The sequence below is a fragment of the Sinocyclocheilus rhinocerous genome, unplaced genomic scaffold (assembly GCF_001515625.1).
Source record: "Sinocyclocheilus rhinocerous isolate Xijiao unplaced genomic scaffold, SAMN03320098_v1.1 scaffold830, whole genome shotgun sequence".
Taxonomy (NCBI): domain Eukaryota; kingdom Metazoa; phylum Chordata; class Actinopteri; order Cypriniformes; family Cyprinidae; genus Sinocyclocheilus; species Sinocyclocheilus rhinocerous.
This window is the reverse complement of record NW_015636881.1, coordinates 195,467-217,950: the sequence shown is the minus strand read 5'-3', so window position 1 is coordinate 217,950 and position 22,484 is coordinate 195,467. Positions and strand designations below refer to the sequence as shown.

General features: G+C 39.2%; 1 protein-coding gene across 1 annotated transcript in view; it reads left to right on the top strand.

Moving 5' to 3' along the window:
* neo1a (neogenin 1a) overlaps positions 1 to 22,484 on the top strand; it is a 156,239-nt gene that overhangs the window by 48,650 nt on the left and 85,105 nt on the right. The window contains exon 2 of the mRNA XM_016563001.1: positions 12,161 to 12,478. Within this exon, the coding sequence (XP_016418487.1) occupies positions 12,161 to 12,478 (318 nt within the window). The remainder of the gene's footprint in view (positions 1 to 12,160; positions 12,479 to 22,484) is intronic.

Sequence of the window (22,484 nt, the reverse complement as noted above, 5' to 3'; positions counted from 1 at the left end):
ATAAATAATATCCCCTTTCTCAAATCAAGCCATTCTCAGCTTCTTGGCTGTGTGATGTCACACAGACCCAGGCCCCTCCCACGATTGTTGATTGACACTGGCGTTTTACCTTAGACCCGCCCTGAGTGAGCTGTCAACAGTCCGCCATTGTTTCAACACTGGAGCAGGTGTAGACAAGATTGTCTCCTAAGCGATTTAGATGTTTTGTAGTTGGATGTGATAATGAACATAGCAGTAGTCATTTACTCCCGACATCTGAGCCGCCGAAGACGCAGTGGATTACTTTTGTTTTTGAAGGGAATGCGCCCCCCGATCTACCTAAATGCGTCTATGTTCGCGCTAATCATTCATGATCCAGCTTCACCTACAGAAGAAGTGAGTATAAGGTTCTTTTATCAATCTTTGCAAATCGCCTTTCCTAATAACATGCTAGTTAACAAGTTCCACGGTCTCATGAGGACTTCTCATCACCCCACGGAAGAGAGGGGCGGGGTGAGCGGAGCTCATTAGCATTTAAAGAGGCATGCACTGAAACGGCTTGCTGTGTGCAGAGATGTTTTTGGCAAGGTAAAAAGGATTGTTTTACACTACCATTGAGAAATTTTAACCAAAGTATGTTATAGACTTTTCATTAAGACCCTAAAGAATTATATCAACTTGTGGAAAATGGGCATCCAATGACCCCTTTAAACCTTGGTGGTAAACTTATTGTCAAACATACACAACTATTCAAAAGTTTAGGGACAATATATATTTTTTTATGTTTTAATGCTTTTAAAGTGCACACAGATCAAACATAAAAACGATAATATTGTGAAATATTACTACAATTTAAAATAACTCTTTTCTATTTTAATATATTTTAAAATATTACTTAATCAAATTTTTAGCAGCCATTACTCTTGCTGGACTGTTTGCAACACAAGGGAAGTATACTTTCGGCTTAATGCGATATGATCCCTGTAGTGAGAGTAAGACTCCTCAAAGGCAGATGTGGGAGTGGTCCGAGTGGTCACTGCACTCCCTGTTAACCCCCCTTCCAGTGTCTGGTGGTCCTGCCTCAAGCAGTCCCATCATTTATTGACAGAGTTTGTCTATCCTGGTGTGTCATATTCATGGTGTGCGGTCTTAATGTAGTGAAGTGTCACATAATGGACCCCTGTGAATTTCAACTGATATAATTACACGGTAGCCTCGGTATTTAACACATTCACTAGGCATCTCAAAAAGTGAGCAATCATATTAGCTACAATGAGCACATCCGATTTGTCTTGTCACAGCATTCTTTTCTTGCAGTTTTTTGACAGTATGTTCAAGGCAGCGGTGCGTAGTTGTGTCTCTTGTCACAATCTGCTTTGTCTCATTTGCTGTAACACCTGGCGGAGAATAAAAGGTGAAGCTTTGGTGACTGTTTCTTTTTGTGTCCTCTTTGACTGTGTCCTTGTCTCTGTACTGCTTGATTCAAGAGCGAGCTGGCCGGCTTTGATGATTGAGGGAGATCGAGTTCCAATCAGCGTGGTTAATTACTATGTCCAACTGAGGTGAGAGGTGCACATGCAGCGAGGCTTTTCTGCAGCCGGGAAATTACCTGTGTGCTCGGGGGATTTGCTATCTGTTAGAGACAGCTCGCCGACTCCCAATATCAGATTCGTATCATCTTATTTTCATTCATTTGCTGCTGGAAGGCTTTTCTGCTTCACATGGACTTCCCTGCCCTTCCCCCATCTGAGCTGCACTGTTTAGCTGCACCTTTGTGGGGCTTCCATCTGCATGTGACTGGCATACGGTCCTACTTTCAGATACATTATAGATCGCTAACTGCAGTAGGAAACCAGTTTGAAGAATCCATCACCAATGTGTTACTTGAAAATGTATCATCTTAGCTTTAACCTGTTTCAAACCTAGTGAGCTGCTTACCTAGGTAGCATTTTAGGCATCATAGATGCTTTCCCAACTGGCTGTGTAGGCAGGCAGCAACATTATGTTGCTTTCTAGGAGCAAGTTTTGGTCAAAATCCAATCCAGTAAATCCTTCAGTGGGGGGAAAATAAATAAATAAAATAAAATCCAATATGGTGGAAGATAAGAGAAATGTAGACTCTAAAGCAGTGGTTCTCAAACAGGGCCCACTGGGAGTCCTCCAGAAAACTTCCAAGGGAGATACAGTAGGACTTATAATTATTTGAGCTTTAATTAAAATGCTAAAAAAAAAATCAACAGTAGACTTTTGTTTCTACTCTATATTGTTTTATTTAAAGAAAATATTAAATCACAATACTGAATCCTCTGAATCACAATATGAATCATGGTTAAATTATTTTTATTGTATTATTAAAATATATGTTAATATATGTTAATAAAAAACATGTTGTTTTTTTTTCAAGAAGTATTGTCATAATTACAGTTGAAGTTATAAACAAATGCTCTTCCAGTAATGTTAATAGAACATTAATTCAGAGTTTTCTGGTCTTTAATATTATTCTCAAAACATTAGCACAAAAATGCAATTCACACACATTTCATGGAACATTTTATTTCTGAAACCTTTTAGACTTTGATCTAACGTTTTTTTTTTTAAATGTTACAATGTTACTACTTGTTTTAGAACATTCAGAACATTCAAAAGTAGAACATTCAAAAAGAATGCCCCCTTAAAGTTTACGTAACCAAAAAAAAAAAAAAAAAAAAAATTAAATAAAAACTGGATGTTTTTGATGTTCGGAATTTTCAGAAATAAAGTTTTCATAATAAAAAAAAACCGTCTTAGAACATATTTTTGTTAGCTGGGAATTATTGGGGCATTTGAATATTGTGTTGGATAAAGGAGGACCTTTGAGTAAAACAAGATTGAGAAGCACTGCTCTAAAGACATTTAGTTCATTACTGAGAAGTATCTACAAAAATAAATTAAAATTGGACTTGTACTCAATATTTGTGTGTGCTATAGATTTTTGTGCTTATTAGAGAGTGTTGATAGCTTACCATCATGCTAACGTCAGGCTGTTGGAATCAATTGTAAGGCTGTATTCGTGTACTTGATATAAAATTGCAATTTTGTAGCACATCCCTAAATCCATTGGACTGTAGAGGGTATTTCAATTGTCATTTTATGATTTATGATCCACTAGTGCGAACTCCACAGTGGACTATTACCCAACAGTCTATGTGGCAAAGTGTAGAGTCGGAGGGGGTGCCATTTGGGACGGGGCCTAAATTGAGTCTCCTGAGCATTTCATGTGAAGAGCACTATTTTTGCACAGTTGCACTATTGAAAAGCACTATAGTTGTCTTTGTAGAGTGTTTTAAAGTCAGTCACATATGATGCAGGCAGTAGACAGCATATTATTTGGATGCCTTATCTAATATATCTTGCTTTATATACTATTATATATACTGAATTATATACTTATATTCAGTTTCTCGTCTAACCCTACCATTCACAATAGGTTATTAAGACTTGGAGAATAGTGTAATACTAAAATGCATCCCCAGGCATTTCCAAGTGGAATAGACTTTTTTTTTTCTCTAGGGCTTAGATGTCACATGGATACGAAGCCATCATGATAGCTAACCCCTGGTTTGCTAAACCGAAAATGTAAATTATGTCATTATTTACTCGTTCCAATCCCAGAAGATTTTCTTACATGGAGCACGAAAGGAGATATTTTGCTAAATGTCCAAGCTGCTTATTCCTATACAGTGAAAGTAGACTGTGATTTATACTGCTAAGCACCTTAAAAGCTCAGAGAGTTGAGTCTATACATCTCAAGTCTTCAGACGCTAAAGGAATAGCTCCTTTTGTGTTCCACAGAAGAAAGAAAATCACAAAGGTTTTGGGAACAACTTGAGAGTAAGTAAATGATGGCAGAATTTTCTTTTTTTGGTAAACTATGCTTTCACCTGAAAGCAGCAATTCACCCCAAAAAATTATTTACTCGCTGTCCTGTCATTTCAAACCTGTATGATATTCTTTTGTGGAACATAAAAGAAGATGGGTGAGGGTGAGTAAATGATGGCAGAATTTTCATTTATGGGTGAAATAGCCCTTAAATGTATATATAATGTATTAAGGAATATAAAAAAGGAATTGTTGTAAAGAAGCTTAATAATACACTAAAGGGAGCTACACTCCTGAACAAAATCTTAAGACCGGGGGAAACATTACAAGTATATACAGCAGCAAAAGAAAGGTGTTGGATTTTCGCAAGTCTATCAGAGTCAATGTTAATTCAGCTAAATATCCTATAATTCTGCTAAATACGGTTGCGGGGGGACAGAATTGGCGTAAGCTTGTGCTCAGGATTTTTTAAGCCTTGGAAATGCTCCCTGGCAGGAGAATGAAGGGTAGCTTGAGGTGTTTTGAGTTGCGAAAATTGTATCCTTTCGCCTCTGTTCTGCCAGCTGAGCGTGTGCCAAACTAATAAAGCCGGCATGGAGACCTACCAATCATTTTGTACAGCCGTTACACCTTGGACCCTTGTTGAGAGGGCAAAGGCACTATCGGAACATCCAGACCATGGGGTGAGGGGCTGCCGCTGACCAGGGGTCCTGAGTGGGAGAGCAGCCTTTGTTCCTAGTAGCCGCTGTGAAAGATGAAGTGGGCATCTGTGAAACACAAAAAAGGAAGTGAGTGCTGAAGACAATACAGGAGACTGTCATTCTCCATTCATTCCTTTATTCTGTGGTGACGGTGACCTTTAAAAATGGCTCATCTTCCCACCCCGCTATTATCACTGTAGTCTATCCTTCCAAGATTTGAGAGGAGGTCAGCGTTTAAATAGACCTCTAAAGCCAAACAATAAAACATGACTCATTTAAATGGGTCAATAACCCCAAAAGGATACTTGATACAAACCAACTCTGTACCAGAGAGTAAAACTTCAGTCAATATTCAATATAACTGGGTTAAATTTATATAATATATATAGATCACTTTTCACCCAAAAATCAATAAAAATAAAACATTTTGCGTTAAGAAAATAGTCCATTTTTAGATTTTTTTTTTTTCCAAATTTCTTCCAAATTCTAATTTTGGTAATTCATCCACACATGTTTCTAGTTTATAATGTTATGTATTTAATTTAAAGCATTAAATTTCCATTTAAATTATTCTCATTGGTGATTCTCATTACATATTATGTAAATTATTGTAAAAGCAATACTGTAATAAATGATTTTTTTTTTATTGAATCCGCATTAATCAAGAGTAATTCAATAAATGCTACTATTGTTTTTTTTATTTTTTTATAATACAGAAATAAAACTCTTTTTTGCATTAATTTAATAATTAATTAATTATGCTAAAAATAGACTCTTCAAGCAAAACATATTTTCTTTTTTTCTTTCGCTTTTTGGAGTAAAGTATGATCTGTTAACTGGTTTCATGATATTCATCCAATTGCCCCAAAAGGACAAATACTACGATAAGATAATAAATTCCAGCAGTTCTGAGGTGCCTATGAGAAACGGTGCAAAATCTGTTTTCTTCCTAAATTTGTGTATATTAGAATGATGTTCAGTTTTAGCTTTCAGCATGAGATCGTAAAGCATACGCAGAGAGAACAATTTATTAGGTGGATTTAAGATGCGAGATCTCCACAGGGAAGTCCAAACCAGCACATCCTTGAGTCAGTTCTCCGACACTCAGAGCCTCGGCTCTCATAAGCAGATCACTGCTGATTCCTCACTGCGTTCAGCAGTGACAGATGGGGAAGAAATGATGCTGGAAGATAAAGGCAAGCCGGGAGAGAAGCAGACAAACTGGAGGTGGACAGACATGAAAGAAAAGAGGCTTTCCAGTCAGACTAATGAGCCTGGAAAGGAATGACAAAGAACTGGGATAGAGTCTAGGAGAGTAGAGGAAGCTGCTTGATGTCTTGGAAATAAAATCTGTACCTGTGACTGGCTATTTTCCAAAGTGCAAATGGTTTTTGCTCTAAGTCTATTTATTTAGCTGTAGGTCAAACAGCTCAGAAGCCCCTTCTACTCAATAATGCAAAGCCGCAGGGCTTTTTCCCTATTGCGAATAAACTAGAAACAGAAGTTCTGGCGAAAGCCTTCCTTAAAATGTAATTCCCAGATGTGGTCCCATTGATTAATAATGAAACTGATATTTGAACTTATTAATCTCCGTTCTATGTGGTGTAATAAAATTACCTATTTTATATTAGTCTCAGAGACTGCTTTGTATTATTTCAATGTGAGCTCTTTTATTCTGAGGTTTTGTTTTGATTATATGTTTATGTGCAGTTTCCATAATGTTTTCTGGAAATGACTTGAGCCTCATTAAGAGGTGATCTGGATGGAAAGTGGTCTTCCGTCGCTCTGCTGTTGAAAATGAAGGTTGTGTACAGTACCTGACTGGCACAGCTTGGTCTTTGTGTGAGAGCCAACAGAGACCATGTGGCTTCCTGTTGTGAAGAAACCAGGTACAGGAGGTCTTTGTTTCTGAAGAACTCTATGTGTCCCTATATGGATATTTCACTCATAGAAAACTGGCAGTGCGGTAGGTTAGAGCACATTTCTCATAATATAAGAGAATTGATAGGGGGTGAGTAAAACGCAGCCTAATTTTAATTTTTGGGTGAACTAACCCTTTAATATTCTCTTTTAAGTATTAAGTAGATATAGAGTCACATTAGAAAGATATAAAGTCGCATTTGCAAGCTATAGTCACATTTTGAGATGCGTGTATCCATATTATGTAATATAAAGTTGCCTAATCATTGGTGATATGTAGGAAATTTAAGTTAAAATATATGTATTTTTAGTTTAACACCCCAGGAAAATACATGTTGGCTTTCCTGAGCTGATATCTCTAATAAAAATATTATAGTCACAGTTGATCATAAAGAACTCTCTATAGCTATCTTACCCATCTGCCCTCTACAGTCTGACAGACACTTTATAGAGGTGAAAGTCTTTGGATGACACACAAGACAAACCTTTTTTCTTCCATATCTGCCTGGCTTCAGAAATTTCTACTGACTGGAGCTGTGGCTCTGAAGTGCTCTTTGAATGTGGAATAAAATGGATTTCACAGGACTAGGGACAGGAGTAACAGCACATACTTATCAAACAGACAACCTCATTTTCTCTTGGTTCCCTGCACTGTGGGCTGCAGAACACATTTTGAAGTCAATTCCTGAGCAGTGAAAAGTAGAATAGATTAGACTTCTGCCTGCTTCCTGACACCAAAGATCCCTCTATTAAGTCAATAACAAAAATATATGAACATACAAATATGTATTTTGGACAAATACCATGGTAGCAATGTGTTATTTAAATCTATTTCCTGTTAGCATGAGATTTTATTGATGTGCTATATACTTTCTGGGCTTGACAAGTTCAAAATCATTGAGGTGGTCAAATTAGTGGGCCCTATTTTAGAAATATTCCTTATCCTTCAGCAGGGATGGTCAAGATTGTTCTCTCTTTCATTATTCATAATTTCGATGACAATATTCCTGTGAAAATCCAATATTCTTCTGACCTGCTTAGTATTTAAAATCATTCACAGCCACAGAGTCCTCGTATCTAATCTGAATTTCAAGTGACTCTAAAGAGATTGTGTAATTGGTCTATGCTGCACGTTTTCCTCTGTGTTTTGAGCCCATTAAATGATAAATATGGTGCCAGTTTTAAATCCCGAGAATAAATATTTGTAAACTAAACGAGAAACTCATTACAAGAGCCACTGATATTTGCATGTTTGTGGAAATTCCCTGTTGTACCAAATTCAAATAAACTGGACTAGTATAGGATGCACTGAAATAGACAATTTCTGGGTGATACAAATCATTTATGGCTAATATTGCTGCCAATATTATAAATCTAATAATGTTCTGTTTTGTTTAACTGTGAATTACATGCTACTAAAGAAATTAAAACATTATAATGTACAGACGAAAGAAAATCGCAAGAAACGGAGTATAGATTATTTGTATGTTGAAGTAGTTTTTTTGTCCCTGCTATGGCTCATGGATGTGTAGCAGAAAAGCTTAATGAGCTTTGAAAATTGCTGAAAAGGAGGAGACCATGAATGTGGTGTCAGTATCAGCTTTACTGTGGGACTCTGGGATGCAGGTCTGAGCAGCAGCAGATGGTCATCAGTTGTAGCTGATGGTGAAGTGGTAGCTGGACGAGCTGTATCGCACACCTCTGTGCACGATCCAAACAGCCGCTAACATGCTAATGATTAAGTATGCTGATCTTCTGATGCTCTGCTGCAGGGTGGAATTCCCGTCTCAACAGTGGAATACAGACCTCTCCATCTGTAGAAGACACTGAGATCTCCCTTGATTACTGTGTATTTACCTATGCATTCTTCTGTTTCTTATTAAAAGTACTATGGTGGTAACATGATATAATGACTGTATTGGATGGTAATACCATAGTACTTTAATATATAGTGGGGTCCAAACACCTGAGACTAATCTGGGCTTTCTTCTCATTTAAATCTGAAAATGAACAGTTCCTTATGTGAAATCCTGAAATCGTAAGTTTTAGGATTTCGAACAATTTAAAACAATGCCAATATGATCTCTGATATATTGTGCATCCTTATACTACAGATATATGTAAACTGCTCAAATAGCCCAGTGGTTTAGATACTAATAGATACTATATACTAAAAGATAGATACTAAAGAGTACTATGGTGGTAACATTGTATAGTGATAGTATTGAATGGTAATACCATGGTACTTAAGTATAGAGTAGAGGCCAAACATTCTGGACTACATTAAAAAATGTTCCTCATTTTGAAAAACTTAAACAATATTGATATGATCGCTGATATATTGTGTGCATACTAAAACTACAGATACCTGTAAACCGTTCAGTTGCTCAGGGATTCAGATACTTAATAGATACTAAAATTCGACCTTAAGCTCATTTAAATTCAGTTTAAGACAACACTAAGCATCTAGACCAGGGGTGCCCAAACTCGGTCCTGGAGGGCCGGTGTCCTGCAGAGTTTAGCTCCAACTTGTCTCAACACACCTGCTGGTAAGTTTCTAGTATGCCTATAAGAGCTTGATTAGCTGGTTCAGGTGTGTTTAATTGGGGTTGGAGCTAAACTCTGCAGGACACCGGCCCTCCAGGACCGAGTTTGGGCACCCTTGATCTAGACCAACATACCATGTATACAAGTTTATTCAGCTTGGTTTATTTAGCATTTTTCTCGTTTAAGTCTGGATATGAACAGTTCATATGGATAGAAATCCCAAGTTGTAGGATTTTGAAAAACATTAAACACTGAGCAAAAAAAAATACAAATTCTAGATCACTGTAATCATAAGCAAATGTGTAAAATTGACCATTTGAACTTCTCAGGTTAGGTCAGATTTCCTTCCATTGAAGCACACCAGACATTTCTAGAGTTTATATCAGCTTAAGTGCTGATATCATTAGAAGGGAGACATATTGTACCTGAAATTCATGTAAATATTTTAATTAACTCAAGTTTTTAGACCTAACATTAGACCTAGTGGTCTCAGACATTTAGAGCCCACTATACACCAGAGTTTATTGGTGTATGTTATAAACACAATTACTTTATTGAAATTCTTTGTTGAAAGCTATATAACAGTTACCTCTGGACTATGAAGTGCAAATGATGTTTGTGAACAGAAAGTGCAGCTATCTTACAGGAATTAATCTAATCCAGATGTGTTTATGCTGGAACAATTGTTGCCTCGCATCAGTCTTAAGGAAACTATTCGAGGAAAGCTTAACATTTGCCAGAGCGCAATTATCTTATATAGCAGTTCAGCCAACAAAAGCAGCTGTTGTAAAGCTCTCTGTGCTGTTTCTATAGAAGTCCAAATGCGAGTCAGCACATAAACCTAAGTGTTTGGTTCCAGGAGGCCTCTCTTAGTGGACAGAGGGTTGACCACAATTACTACCCACAGACCCCGATACTTCCTATCTGACCAACACCCCCAAACTCCATTACAGGAGACTTTAAAAACCATGTGGGATAGGAAATATGCCTCCACTATGTGGATGGGCCATAGTGAAGCCATTTGTGGTAGCTAATGGCTAATCTATGTATAGGTTACACAAATGCAGCATTAATGCTTATGAATGTTCAATAGTAACGTTACATTCAAATGTGCCATTAAACCAGATAAGTTATCCAGTTGTTAAGTCTGACATTGCGTGTCTTTGTTTTCCGGGTCCAAATGCTCTATCAGGTTCCAAAAGCCAACAACAAACGTTGTTATTATACACTCACATTGTGTTGTAGTAGCTACTGCCAAAAAATCATGAGCCTAACTTTTATCTCCACACTGAAATATCAGTTTGCCAGACAGCGATTCATCCTTTTTGTGTCGTTAAAATATTGGTGTCCTTGATAGTGAGCCCGGGGAATGCTGTGTACTTTAAGGTGCGCTATAAAAATAGTGTTCATAAATGGCTGTTGAGATAGCGTTCTCACTTGAAAGTGAGTAGAGGCTTGGACACAGAAACAGTTTTCGATACGGCATAACATCATAAATTGATTATTCAGGTAGGCGGCAACAAACATGTAAACAGTTCAACTAACTTTCACTTGCTCAGCAAGATTCTCTTTTGTGAAATTCTTACTTCTTCATGACAGTAGGTGTCCTTAAAGAGACACTGTAGGGCAAATTCCAAACAACGTTTTTGCCCCCTTGAAGGGCACTGTGTGAAGTGGTCGCCACATGAAGGGTCGTTCCAAGTGAAAGTAAGCAACATAATTACCTCACAGTTTCCTCCCACATGGTCGTTACTGAAGGTCATTCCAAACAGCCTTATGAGACACAATTGCCTTGCTTCCTCAAAAGTCCCTATTTCAAGGGTTCTGCCATTAGGAGTGAGTAGGGAATAGTTGGGTTGCATTAAGAATTGTGTTATTATATGACACATCTTGGAACGCGTCTACACACTAGACACTTCATCAGGGGTAGCCAACCCTCCTCCTGGAGGACTGTCTTCCAGCAGACTTTAATTCCAACCCTGCTCCAAAACACCTGCTTGTAATTTTCAAGTAGCTGAATTGGTTTTAAATCAAGCTGGAAAACAGAAAAGTGGATTTGGATGGCACCACTGGACCCGCCTCTCTAAGATTCTCACTGGGCAATTCATGTATGTATCAAAGTGAACTGTAGTTACTCTTTAAAATTCTAAACTTTTTTTTTTTTTTGGTGATGAAGTGTCAATGTAAAAAACAAAGATTTTTTTTACAGCGTTCTTAGAAAGAGAGTGACCTTCCTGAAAGCTCTCTGAAATCAATGCAGCAGTTGTAGTATTTACTTGCAGTACCAAATAAATTCTTAATCAAATGCAGTATGTACACTCACTGGCAGTATGTGATTCCAACATAGCTTCAGTTTCGAGTTAAAGAGGGGAGAAGGGTGTCCTCATTAGCAGTGATCCCAGACATTAACCCTTGAGTTAAAATGGCAGAATGATGACTTTTGGTTCTTGTGCTGGCCCCAGTCATGCCATCTCTTTGCAGACTCGCCATAAACCAGTCTCAACTGCTTCCAGCTATATTTAGCATTTGCCTCATCACTTGGTGCAGTATTTAAAAAAGCCTTAAAAAGCTCATTATTCATTTCCCATCCAAGAAGTACAGATGATTCAAGTTATTTATCCACACAAAGTCCTGATGACTCTCGAGGCCAAGATTTGAATAATTTATGAGGACAAATGCAAAGTAATTGCGCCTAGTTTGACTTTTTGCATTAGACTTGTCAGTTCTAACCCTCGTTTCTTTTTGAGAGAGCAACATAACAAGATATTCAAATGAATGTCCTGAAGTCCAAGGGCTGTGTTTGTAATTTTACGTTTATAATTAAAATGATTTATAATGCATTCGCTAAGTGTTATCCCCTCTTTACCGCAATGTTTGGTCATTTTTGGACACTAGTAATAAAGTTTTGACATTTGAATGGATGTGTTTGGCTCTCAAATGCGAGAATAAATGAAATATTAAGATGAACAAATGTTGTATTGTATTAAATATTTGGATTCTAAAGCCATGGCCCGTGTTTAATTAGAATTTTATTGCAATGATGCAAATACCTTCTGTTATTCAATCCCTCAACCCAAAGTTCAACCTAATTTCAGTTCATCGTATTGTGTTATGATGAGAAATCCAGGGCTGATTTTAATCCTCTTTCTTTGTAGGATCAGCAGTGAGGAACTTCAGCCCATTCCGGTTCTCCACGGAGCCGTCAGATACGCTGGCAGTGCGAGGAGCACCGACGCTGCTCAACTGCTCAGTCCACAACGAGTCTCCTGCCAAGATCGAATGGAAGAAAGACGGCTCTTTCCTCAGCCTGGCCTCGGACGATCGCAGGCAGGTCCTGGCCGAGGGTTCTCTGCTCATCAGCTCAGTGGTCCACTCTAAACACAATAAACCCGATGAGGGGGTTTACCAGTGCGTGGCCACTATAGACAACCTGGGCACCATCATAAGCCGTACAGCTAGACTCAATGTTGCAGGTAAGCCACATGTGTTGTGATACACACATCTACGCAGCATTTTCACACAAACTGTGTAATATATGCACCATATATTGACCCATGTTGGGCAGTGGTTCTTAACTGGTTTTGCTTCAAGACCCATGTTGTTATAAATGTAAGGACAGAATGACAGCGAGAGAGCTCTGTTTGTCTGTCCTGCCTTCATCCTTCAGCGATATTGCCTGCAGAGGAGTTCAATAAGTCAGTCGGGGTGTCTGCTGATGCAGCACCATTGTTGTAAATGTGTGAGAGCAGGTATGTTTGGCAGTACAGCTGCTGCTATATTGGGCCCTTTGAGTCGAAATGAAAGTGACCTTGTTTCATTTGCAGGAGGCAAGCAGCAGGGATTATGAGGTGTTTGAGTTGGGTCTTACCCTGAAATTCAATTTGCTGTTGGAGGGGAAAAAAGGAATGCAATTAAGTTACATCAAGCCCTTACAGTCTGGCAGAGTTGACTGTGTAACCTCACTAAAATCTCTCTGAAGGAGTTTTGCTCTGAAAAGTCAGAGGCAAATGCTTTTTTGAGGTAGCTCAAGAGTCTTTCTTCCCGTGGAAGTCTGTTTTGAGTGAACAAGCTCATTATTTCTTGAAAACCGGCGAAGTGCAGGCTGGAAATTTTCATTGGTCTTTTTTAGCGAGGTATTCTCAGCTGTGCGACAGATTGGACCAAAGTGTGTGGTTTTCTGACAGTCTGCACAGCTTAAATGATGTTTCAACAAAAATCCCACTACTGTTTTTTTGGATTTTCCCGTAGAGATGGAAAGCCACAACTTAGTGTATATAATGTCTCAAATGTTTCTCCTAGACAGTTTTCCTTGGAGAAACAGACTGTATAGTTTTGCATTTTGTCTAGTTTAAAGCAGAGCCCCTTCAGCCTTTTTTAGGACACGGATACTGGAGGAGACATTGAGCAGTGATCAAATGATTCATTGTACTATATTTCAGTATTTACATAGTTTATAATGCTTACATTGCAATGTGAATGAACAGTAATGTATACAGTTATATACTTGTATATTTGAACTTAATAGATTTTTTTTGTAGGTGAGACAGTGGAACATTAAGCTGAACTATAGCATCTAACTTTACCTTGAAAATTAACTTAAACAAAAATATGTGTATAATAAATGTAAAGTCAAACATTTCTCAACAAATTACTTCTAGAACAAATGATCTGCGCTATGCTATCCATATTTGTTGCGTAACTCTGTGTTCTTAGTTTAAACTTTGCCTTGCTAACATGTTGATAAATTGAATCATTTAATTTTACAATACGCACATGACTTGTATTACATATATCTAACTAGATAAAATTTAGCATATGTACATTCATTGTAATGCCGCATAAGGATGGGGTTTTCTACCTTAAGAAATTTTAAGTGAAATCTTAGTGACAAAGTTGACATTTAAATAAAAAAATAACACAGAATTCCATTAAGCTTGAGCTTGAAATAGAAAACTCTGAGCCATTAAATTTCTGTGTACTGTATGTGCAGGTTTGCTACACAGTATGGCCCTCGACCCTTGCTCTCTGGGAGTCAAAGAGAGGAAGATCATCAATAAATCATATACAGCAGTACCATCATCTTCCACAAACGTATACGTGCATGCACTGGCAATGGATGTCTATGAAGCCACTGTTGGATGCATAAAATGTGTCTGCAGTAATGCACTGGATGTACTGTATATAACTGATAATGCATTTTTCTTTTCTTTGAAATGTTAAATTTGATACCCTGAAAAAGTGCAGATTTATTTGTATTGCCAGCACAAACAATGCCTGCGGTGTTTTTGTTCTGTTTTCAGGTGAGTTTATAAAAAGTCGCCTTTCTTCGTTTGCACTCCCACATTTTATTCTCTTAGAGACCGTGAACCGTCTGCTGTGGCTTACAGGCGTGTAATAAAAAGGTTAATTGTTGCGTCTTTGCTGTGGGCTATTACAATGCCATTGCGTTGGGAACAGCTCTGCCGCCGCCACAACCTGTGAGACGTCAGAGCGACAGGCACTCAGACAAATGCGAGAGTAATCAACATGATGGATAGAAGAAAACCGTGTCCCTCCTTCCGTCACTCGCTTAGCTCTTCTTTTTTAGCTTAACCACACGTAAAAACAAAGGCCCTTTTCTATTTCTTTGCAGCAGTGAGACAGTGGCCATCACGTCCGCATTCATTCAGAAGGGGATTAGCCACGGCCTTGGTTATTTGTATTCGTGGAGCATCGGCTCGAGATGGCAGGACAGGGAGCAAGACGTGGGTAATGGGAATTGTCTAGCTCGTGCCGCCTCACAGCACGCTCCACACTTTGAACCCAAGTCCTCAAGGCAGACTAGAAGCGGGGTCGTTCAAGCTGCCAAAGAGAGCACCTGAAATGAAAGACCTTGTTTGCATGCTCCACTGCTACTCCGGCTATAATTCTCTGCATTTCTTCCTGTCTCTCAAAATGAGGCAAAATGTTGCTGTGTAGAATCACCTTTTGGCGCTCTTTTGTTGCGGTGATTTTGCCAAGTAGGACATGTTCCTGGATTACCTTTCTTGTTAGTCCTGGCTTGGGACAAGTCTGTAGTACCTGGAGAAAGCTATCTGTTGGCATTCTGATACTTTTCAATGGCAGTTACTCGGCTGGCACATTCCCCCCTGAAACATGCATGGAAATCTGCCATCTTTGGTTATGATCATGCCAGTAACTGCTGGTACTCTTTTCTGTCATTGTTTGAGAGAGATTAAAGTAGACACGCGTAAACTACCGGTGCTCTCTTTTGTATGTGTTGGAGGGAGATTTCCTCAATTTTCTTGACACTATTTTTCTGTCTTGCACAGTTTATCATATTTGACATTTCTCAACAAGACATTTATGTGCACCATTTCGTGGTTCCAGGCCAGCAAGCTTTTAGGGCTGAAGTGGAACTGATTGTTTTCTAAATTGGAACCGCCTTTTCTGTGGTGGAAATGCAGAGAGCGGTTTGAGAATTGGCACACGACAGGAACCACCACCAGAACCTGGTAAGTAAAACAAAAAAGTCCTCATGACACCACTCTTTTCCCATGAATATATCTGAAGTGGTTTAAATGACATTTGATTTGCAGAGTTCTGGTGCTTTGAATAATCAGGGCATGTTTTGTGCCATACAAACTGATCCGGGGTCAGGATGTGACATTAATCCAGGATCTTTCCTAACCCCGTCTGCATAGCCCTCATCCGCCCTTCTGCATCCCTATCTTCCTGTGACCTCCGCTCGAGTGGAGTTGTCCTGTTCCCCGAGTGGTCTCTCAATCAATCAGTGTTTCATTTCACACTTCAGCCCTCTACACTACATGTGACATTAATCCAGGATCTTTCCTAACCCCGTCTGCATAGCCCTCATCCGCCCTTCTGCATCCCTATCTTCCTGTGACCTCCGCTCGAGTGGAGTTGTCCTGTTCCCCGAGTGGTCTCTCAATCAATCAGTGTTTCATTTCACTCTTCAGCCCTCTACACTCACCCGGCCCTGCTGGCTGCGGCCCAGCAATGAAATTCAAACGAAACACAAACAGCTATGAATTTCAAACACCGGCGACACTGGAAACATTGATATTTCAGATTCATTTTGTGCCGGTTTCGGTACAGTTCTAGCAGTTGTACTGTTTTGGACAAGCTTAGTTGTTGTTTATGCTCTGAAAAGACAGTACGTCTTGTTTAGGAAAAGTGTAATAGAACTGCATTCAAAGAGTCAAAATCAAACTTGCAGTGTCTGTATGCACACCGTGGTATGATGTGCTAAAATGCTAGGCTACGAAGAGGCATTGCCCTCTTCACCGGTTGTTTGCTCCTGTGTCAGCTTTCAGTTTGAACACTGAAATGAATTGCAGCCTGAGATAATATCTCAGACAATGAATGCTGTCTGAAATTCATTGTGTGCTCTTTTGAGTTTGAAATGCTTTATCAGCGCTGTGGTGAAGTATATTGCTGCTCCCCAGATAGGCGCCTTTCTGAGAGCATGCCTCTACTGTTTCACTGACATCTGTATTAGTACATGTGTGTGCTTGTGTATTTATATATATGTCATTTGGAGGGTATTTTGGTTAAATGAATGGGCGTAGACAATAAGTATGGATCAAGTTTAGGGGCTTGGGTTTCATTCCTATACTTAAGCAGGGACACAGAAACCTCCCAGAGAGTAATATTTATACAACATCCACACTCAGGAAGAGAACACAGAACCGTTGTTTCGTGGTAAAGTTTGGCACATGATTCCAGTGACCTGAATTGTCATTCACTGTGAGCACTCAGGTCTGTCTTTGGATCGGCTCCACTGCCTGCGCTTGTGGCTTTCAGCTGTGCAGCCTGTGCGGGGCATTTTTAGCTTGTGTACAGGCCAACAACATTTGTCCGTGTTGCTGTATTCCACCTCCCATACATATTAAAGCAGAATCATGCAGAGAGCATATAAGAGGGAGAAGATGGATCGCTTGTAGAGAAATGAATGAGAAAACCACAGCACTCAATATGGTGGCTGTAGGAAAAGAAGCCTTTAGGTTTAAAGAGCAAATCAGTTTAAAGCTAGAGCACTAGACAAAACCAAATGCAGCTCTTTAGAGTGATTTGAGTTTTTTAATGATGCTATTGTTGTCAGGTTTGACATGCTATTAGAGCATAACCTTAGCCAGTAGTTTTGCGGTCTTTCATAGGCATGGTACTTGCCTGGAAAGACAATTGCTGCCTGGGGGCTTTATCAAAATGGCCCCAAAATAAACTGATTTAAATTTAAGGGACTTTGACATGTTTGGCCTGGTCTGTTGTTTGTAACGTACGTTTTCCATTTGTTAATGTGGTGATCTTGGAATAGATCGATAATATTTAGCCCAGGAGCCAGAGCATATTGAGAGGTGGTGTTTGTACGTGGAGGAATTTGCTCTATTTTAAGGTCTGTTTTTGTTATCATCGAAATACCGATTTCAGTGTCAATGTGCTGACAGTTAGATGTCTACTGTGCGGTAATGTGAGAGGATGGAAACGTCAGTGCAGCAAGAAGGCTAGTAGTTACCAAAGGCACTCTAAATGTAAGATTGTAGAAAGTATATTGTATTAAATATCTACTTGGAGAAGGTGAATGACAATTGATAGTTGATAGTACACCCAAAAATGAAAATTCTGTCATTAATTACTCATTAGTTTAGGGGCAGTCATGGCCTAATGGATAGAGAGTCAGACTTGTAACCCGAAGGTCGCGGGTTTCAGTCTCAGGTCTGGCAGGGATTGTAGGTGGGGGGATTGAATAACCAGCGCTCTCTCCACCTTCAATAACACCACTGAGGTGAGACCCTTGAGCAAGGCACCGAACCCCCAACTGCTCCCTGGGCGCCGCAGCATTGGCTGCCCACTGTTCCGGGTGTGTTCACGGTGTGTGTGTGTGTTCACTGCTGTGTGTGTGCACTTGGATGGGTTAAATGCAGAGCACAAATTCCGGGTATGGGACGTCACACCATACTTGGCCACACGTCACTTCACTTTCACTTTCTTTCACTTTCTCATGTTGTTCCAAACCCGTAAGAAACAAAACAAATGTAAAAACAAATTAAGATATTTTTGATGAAATCCGAAAGCTTTCTGACTCTGCCTAGACAGCAACACAACTACCATGTTCAAGGCCCAGAAAGTCGTTTTTTTTTTCTTTGTGCACAAAAAGTATTCTCGTAGCTTCTTAACATTGTGGTTGAACTACTGATGTCACATGAACTATTTTAATGATGTCCTTACTACCTTTGCGGGCCTTGAACGTGGTAGTTGCATTGCTGTCTATGCAGGGTCAGAAAGCTTTCGGATTTCATCAAAAATATCTTAATTTGAGTTCTGAAGATGAATGGGTGAGTAATTAATGACAGAGTTTTCTTTTTGGGTGAACTAACACTTTAATTTCTAATAGAGTCAAGATGAGTTTGCCTGCAAACGCTTTGCTTGGAGTGACTTTGATTTTTATGAAAAAGCTCAATGAATTCTTGTTAATTCAGAGAAAATTATCAATCAAATGTCACATAAGGGAGACATCCAAAATACTTTTCGTGATCCTCCTGTCTAATTGTAATCAGTTGAAGCCAAAGGCAACCTGAGTACTCTGCATATCCCTAATACGAACAAATATAGTAATACAGGGGTGTGTTTCCTGAAAGCATAGTGAGCCAACTATGGTCGCAAGTTTTTCATTACTTAACCAGTTTCTGTTTTCCCAAAACCATACATCCGACAAACATTCGCAAACTTGTGTGGGTGGTACTACAGCATTCATTCTGTGGTTAGAAGCATAGTTTCTTTTTAGTATGATATTTGACCTTGAATAGATCTTGCTCTTGGGCACAATAAGCAAGCTAACGTGTAGTAGGCTACTTTCTACAGCGGACACCAGACCTGCATCCAAGACACAATATATGCAGGTGACCAGCAACCTTGAGGCTTTTATTTTGATGCACGATACATTGAACAGATTGTCAAGTAGTGGTATTTACCTCAGATTGAGAGGACAGACAGCAGGAAATCTCCCTATGAATCATTCATCATCCCTGACAAACTGTTGCCCCTCTTTTCTATCCTTGATGCTTATATGTTTGTTTCCAAGTTGCGCTGATGTAACAGACACATTTAGAGACTCAGTGCTTTGCATTATTCATGATTTTAGATTAGTTCACTAAAAAAATACTCAGAGAATCCAAATCCTGTATCTAGCGATTGCAGGTAAACTTTACCGCGTACGAGACGTGGGAGACATGTCTCCCATGTTTTTCCCGCTTTTACCTGTGGGATCCGTTTATCACTCTTCGGCACTTACCACTTAGCCAAGGCTTCTCATAGATAAGTATGAATCTGAATCTGCATAACAAAGCAAATCTAGATGCTCTTGGTTCATTGTTTGTACTCCCACAACACATTGAGATTCATTGTGCAGTGTTGTGGAGAGTGAGATTGGATGGTAGACAGCACGTCTTTACTAGAGCAGGACTCTTTGGCTCTTTCAACTCTGCACTGAAGTGTCATTATGCCAAAAGCCTCTCATCTAAAAATTGGCGCTTACAAATCCTGATCGCTCCCCTCAAGCTTCAACCCCAGGGGAAATCTGCTCTTCAATACAACTCTGATTGAGACGGACACAAGCAACATCATGCATGGCTGTCCTTCATCAGATTGACAGATCTTTGAACTGTATCCATTTGGATTTTCTTAAAGATCGATGCATTTGTTTAGAACTTTGAGTAGCAGTGACAGTTCTTATGGAGTGGGCTGTGATTTATTTTGTCATCAACGTACAATTTGGATTCTTTCTTTCTTTCTTTCTTTCTTTTGCAGTCTTGGCTGAGAATAAATATTCAAGAAAGGTGCTAAATGAAGCATGCTTATGCTCTTTGGACCCAGGGGGTCTGTCTGACATTGTAAGAGGATTCACTGAAAATCATTGAAGAGGCATTTCTAAGTGTTTGCGAGGGCATTCTGGGTCATTGCTAGGAGTTTCTAAGTGGCTACTAGACTATAAAGTGCATTAGTGCCCGCCCACTTTTTCAGCTTTATTTAATTTTTTACATTAACTTTTTCCATATGAACTTTAAAGATGTCTTCAGTAAAGATGTATACGGTGAATCATAACATTTCAAACATTTATTTGAAGCAAAAAATATTTCCAAACTGGACAAAAAGACAAGGGTACAAAACTATGTACTTAACAGTAAGAGGAAAGAACTTCAATCCCATTAAGCATTGCGAATGACATTAATAAAAAATGATGGAGAAATATAAAACTATTCTTTTAAAGTTGTTGATTATATCTATAGAAACAATATAATTTAAGTCAATTGTAAAATATCTATAAATATCCAAATATGCAATTTTGCAGCTTAGCAAGACCGATTACGCTCTTCTGCAAGCTCTTTTGGTGCAATTTGCTCGATGCAGCTCTCTGATTGTTGAAATTTTCTGTACAGCGTCATAGGTAATGTATATTTTCATCACAAATTCAGCTTTTAAACAAGATTATTTTTAAAATCAGTTGAAATAGTGTGAACAGATAGCTTCAACAAAGCATATACCATCGATTAACAACGTTTGGAATTCACAGTAGGTCTTTAAAGGTTTATAAGTTATTGTTAAAAATCGATTTTCCCTATATAGAAAATGAATGGAGTTTTTACTTCAGGAACCCGACTGCTGCACTCTATTCTGGTGGTTGCTAGGACCTTGCTAGGGTGTTCTAGGTTAGGGTCTTTCACTTATTGATGCTATGGACCCCTAATATGTGAACAAAAAAAACAAGCTTCTACTATGTTAACACTGTATAACAATAATTGTGATTAATCTTATGATTTCTGACCAGTCTAAAAAATATAGAAAATTGATTTTAGTATTTTTAGGTTTTTAATTATACCCAATTTTCCTGTACCTTCCCACGGACCCACTATCACTGCTTTGTAGCCCCCTGTTGTAGGTAGTTCATGTTATAGATATACAGACACTAGTTTCTTCATTTAAGGTTTAGCGCCTTCTAAACTTCAGACATGTCAGTCAGTTTCCATAAGACTTGAGTCTGCTGGTGGTAAGCTCCTACTTAGCTCTCTTGTCAGAGCAGATCCAGGCACCACGGTCAACCCTTCAGCCCCAGAATGCCATCTGTCTGCAGCCAGCAGATTCTCAGTTTGCGTCCATGCATAGCATTTTCCCCTCTGACTGAACAGACTTGCATTTTAAACCCCTCATTATTTGAGTATTTGGCTTGTATCATGTTTTTCAGTTTCCAAATTCTCACTGTAGCGTTATTGATTTGTCTCTGCCATCAGTGAAGTCAAAACAATTTGAACCAGGGGTTGTTTATTCTGTTTAGTAGCCTTTAGCGGGAGGCTCATTTGTATTTGTGTCACCGCTTTGTCTCGATCCTGGCCGCAGTTTCAAAGTGTCACTCAAAACTAATAGAAGTTGGGGAGGCAGTCACTGTTGCCACGTTACAGGATTCTCGTCTTTCTCTCGAGAGCAGCAGGGGAGTGAATGCTTGTAGAAGTAAAGCAGACAGCCGATTTTTACTCTCTGAATGAAATAAATCCGGTTTCCGAGTTGGATGTGCCTGCTGGGGCCCGCTTGGAACAGCTCTTTGAACAACTACAGCAGAATAATGGGAACGAGGGGGTTTTAAGTGCATAAGTTTAAGGTCCTTGTTTCACGAGGCTGCCCTGAACCCTGCGTGCAAGGACTCTGGGGAACCTTGAGGAATTTCTCTGCCTGCTAAGTAACTTCTGTCAGTATGTAGCGAGTGAAGTGTGTCCAGGATTAGACAGTGAACCCAGGTCAAGAGCAGAGTGTGTGTAGCAGTGTAGGGAAAGCTACTTCATAGCAACCAATCTACAAGTTATACACAGTTTAAGTTAGTTAAAAGTAAAGTAATTTCAGTGCCACTAGGATCGCCAACTGCTAAAATAATGACTGCTTTCAAACAGGTTTCTTGAACACTGCCAATGGTGCCATTGGTGGCACAAATAGCTCCGCTCCGTTGCTATGTCTTGTGAAAAATAAGTCAGCTTAAATATATTAAATATGCATTTGTAGTGTACTTCAAATCTTAAAAGTATATTATTAAAAAATGTACTTGCAGGCAATGTAATATCCATGAAGTAAAAGGACGCTTGCTGCCCTGAACCCTGCGTGCAAGGACTCTGGGGAACCTTGAGGAATTTCTCTGCCTGCTAAGTAACTTCTGTCAGTATGTAGCGAGTGAAGTGTGTCCAGGATTAGACAGTGAACCCAGGTCAAGAGCAGAGTGTGTGTAGCAGTGTAGGGAAAGCTACTTCATAGCAACCAATCTACAAGTTATACACAGTTTAAGTTAGTTAAAAGTAAAGTAATTTCAGTGCCACTAGGATTGCCAACTGCTAAAATAATGACTGTTTTCAACCAGGTTTCTTGAACACTGCCATTGGTGCCATTGGTGGCACAAATAGCTCCGCCCCAAAGTCATAACATTGGTTGAGCCCGTGTTGCAAT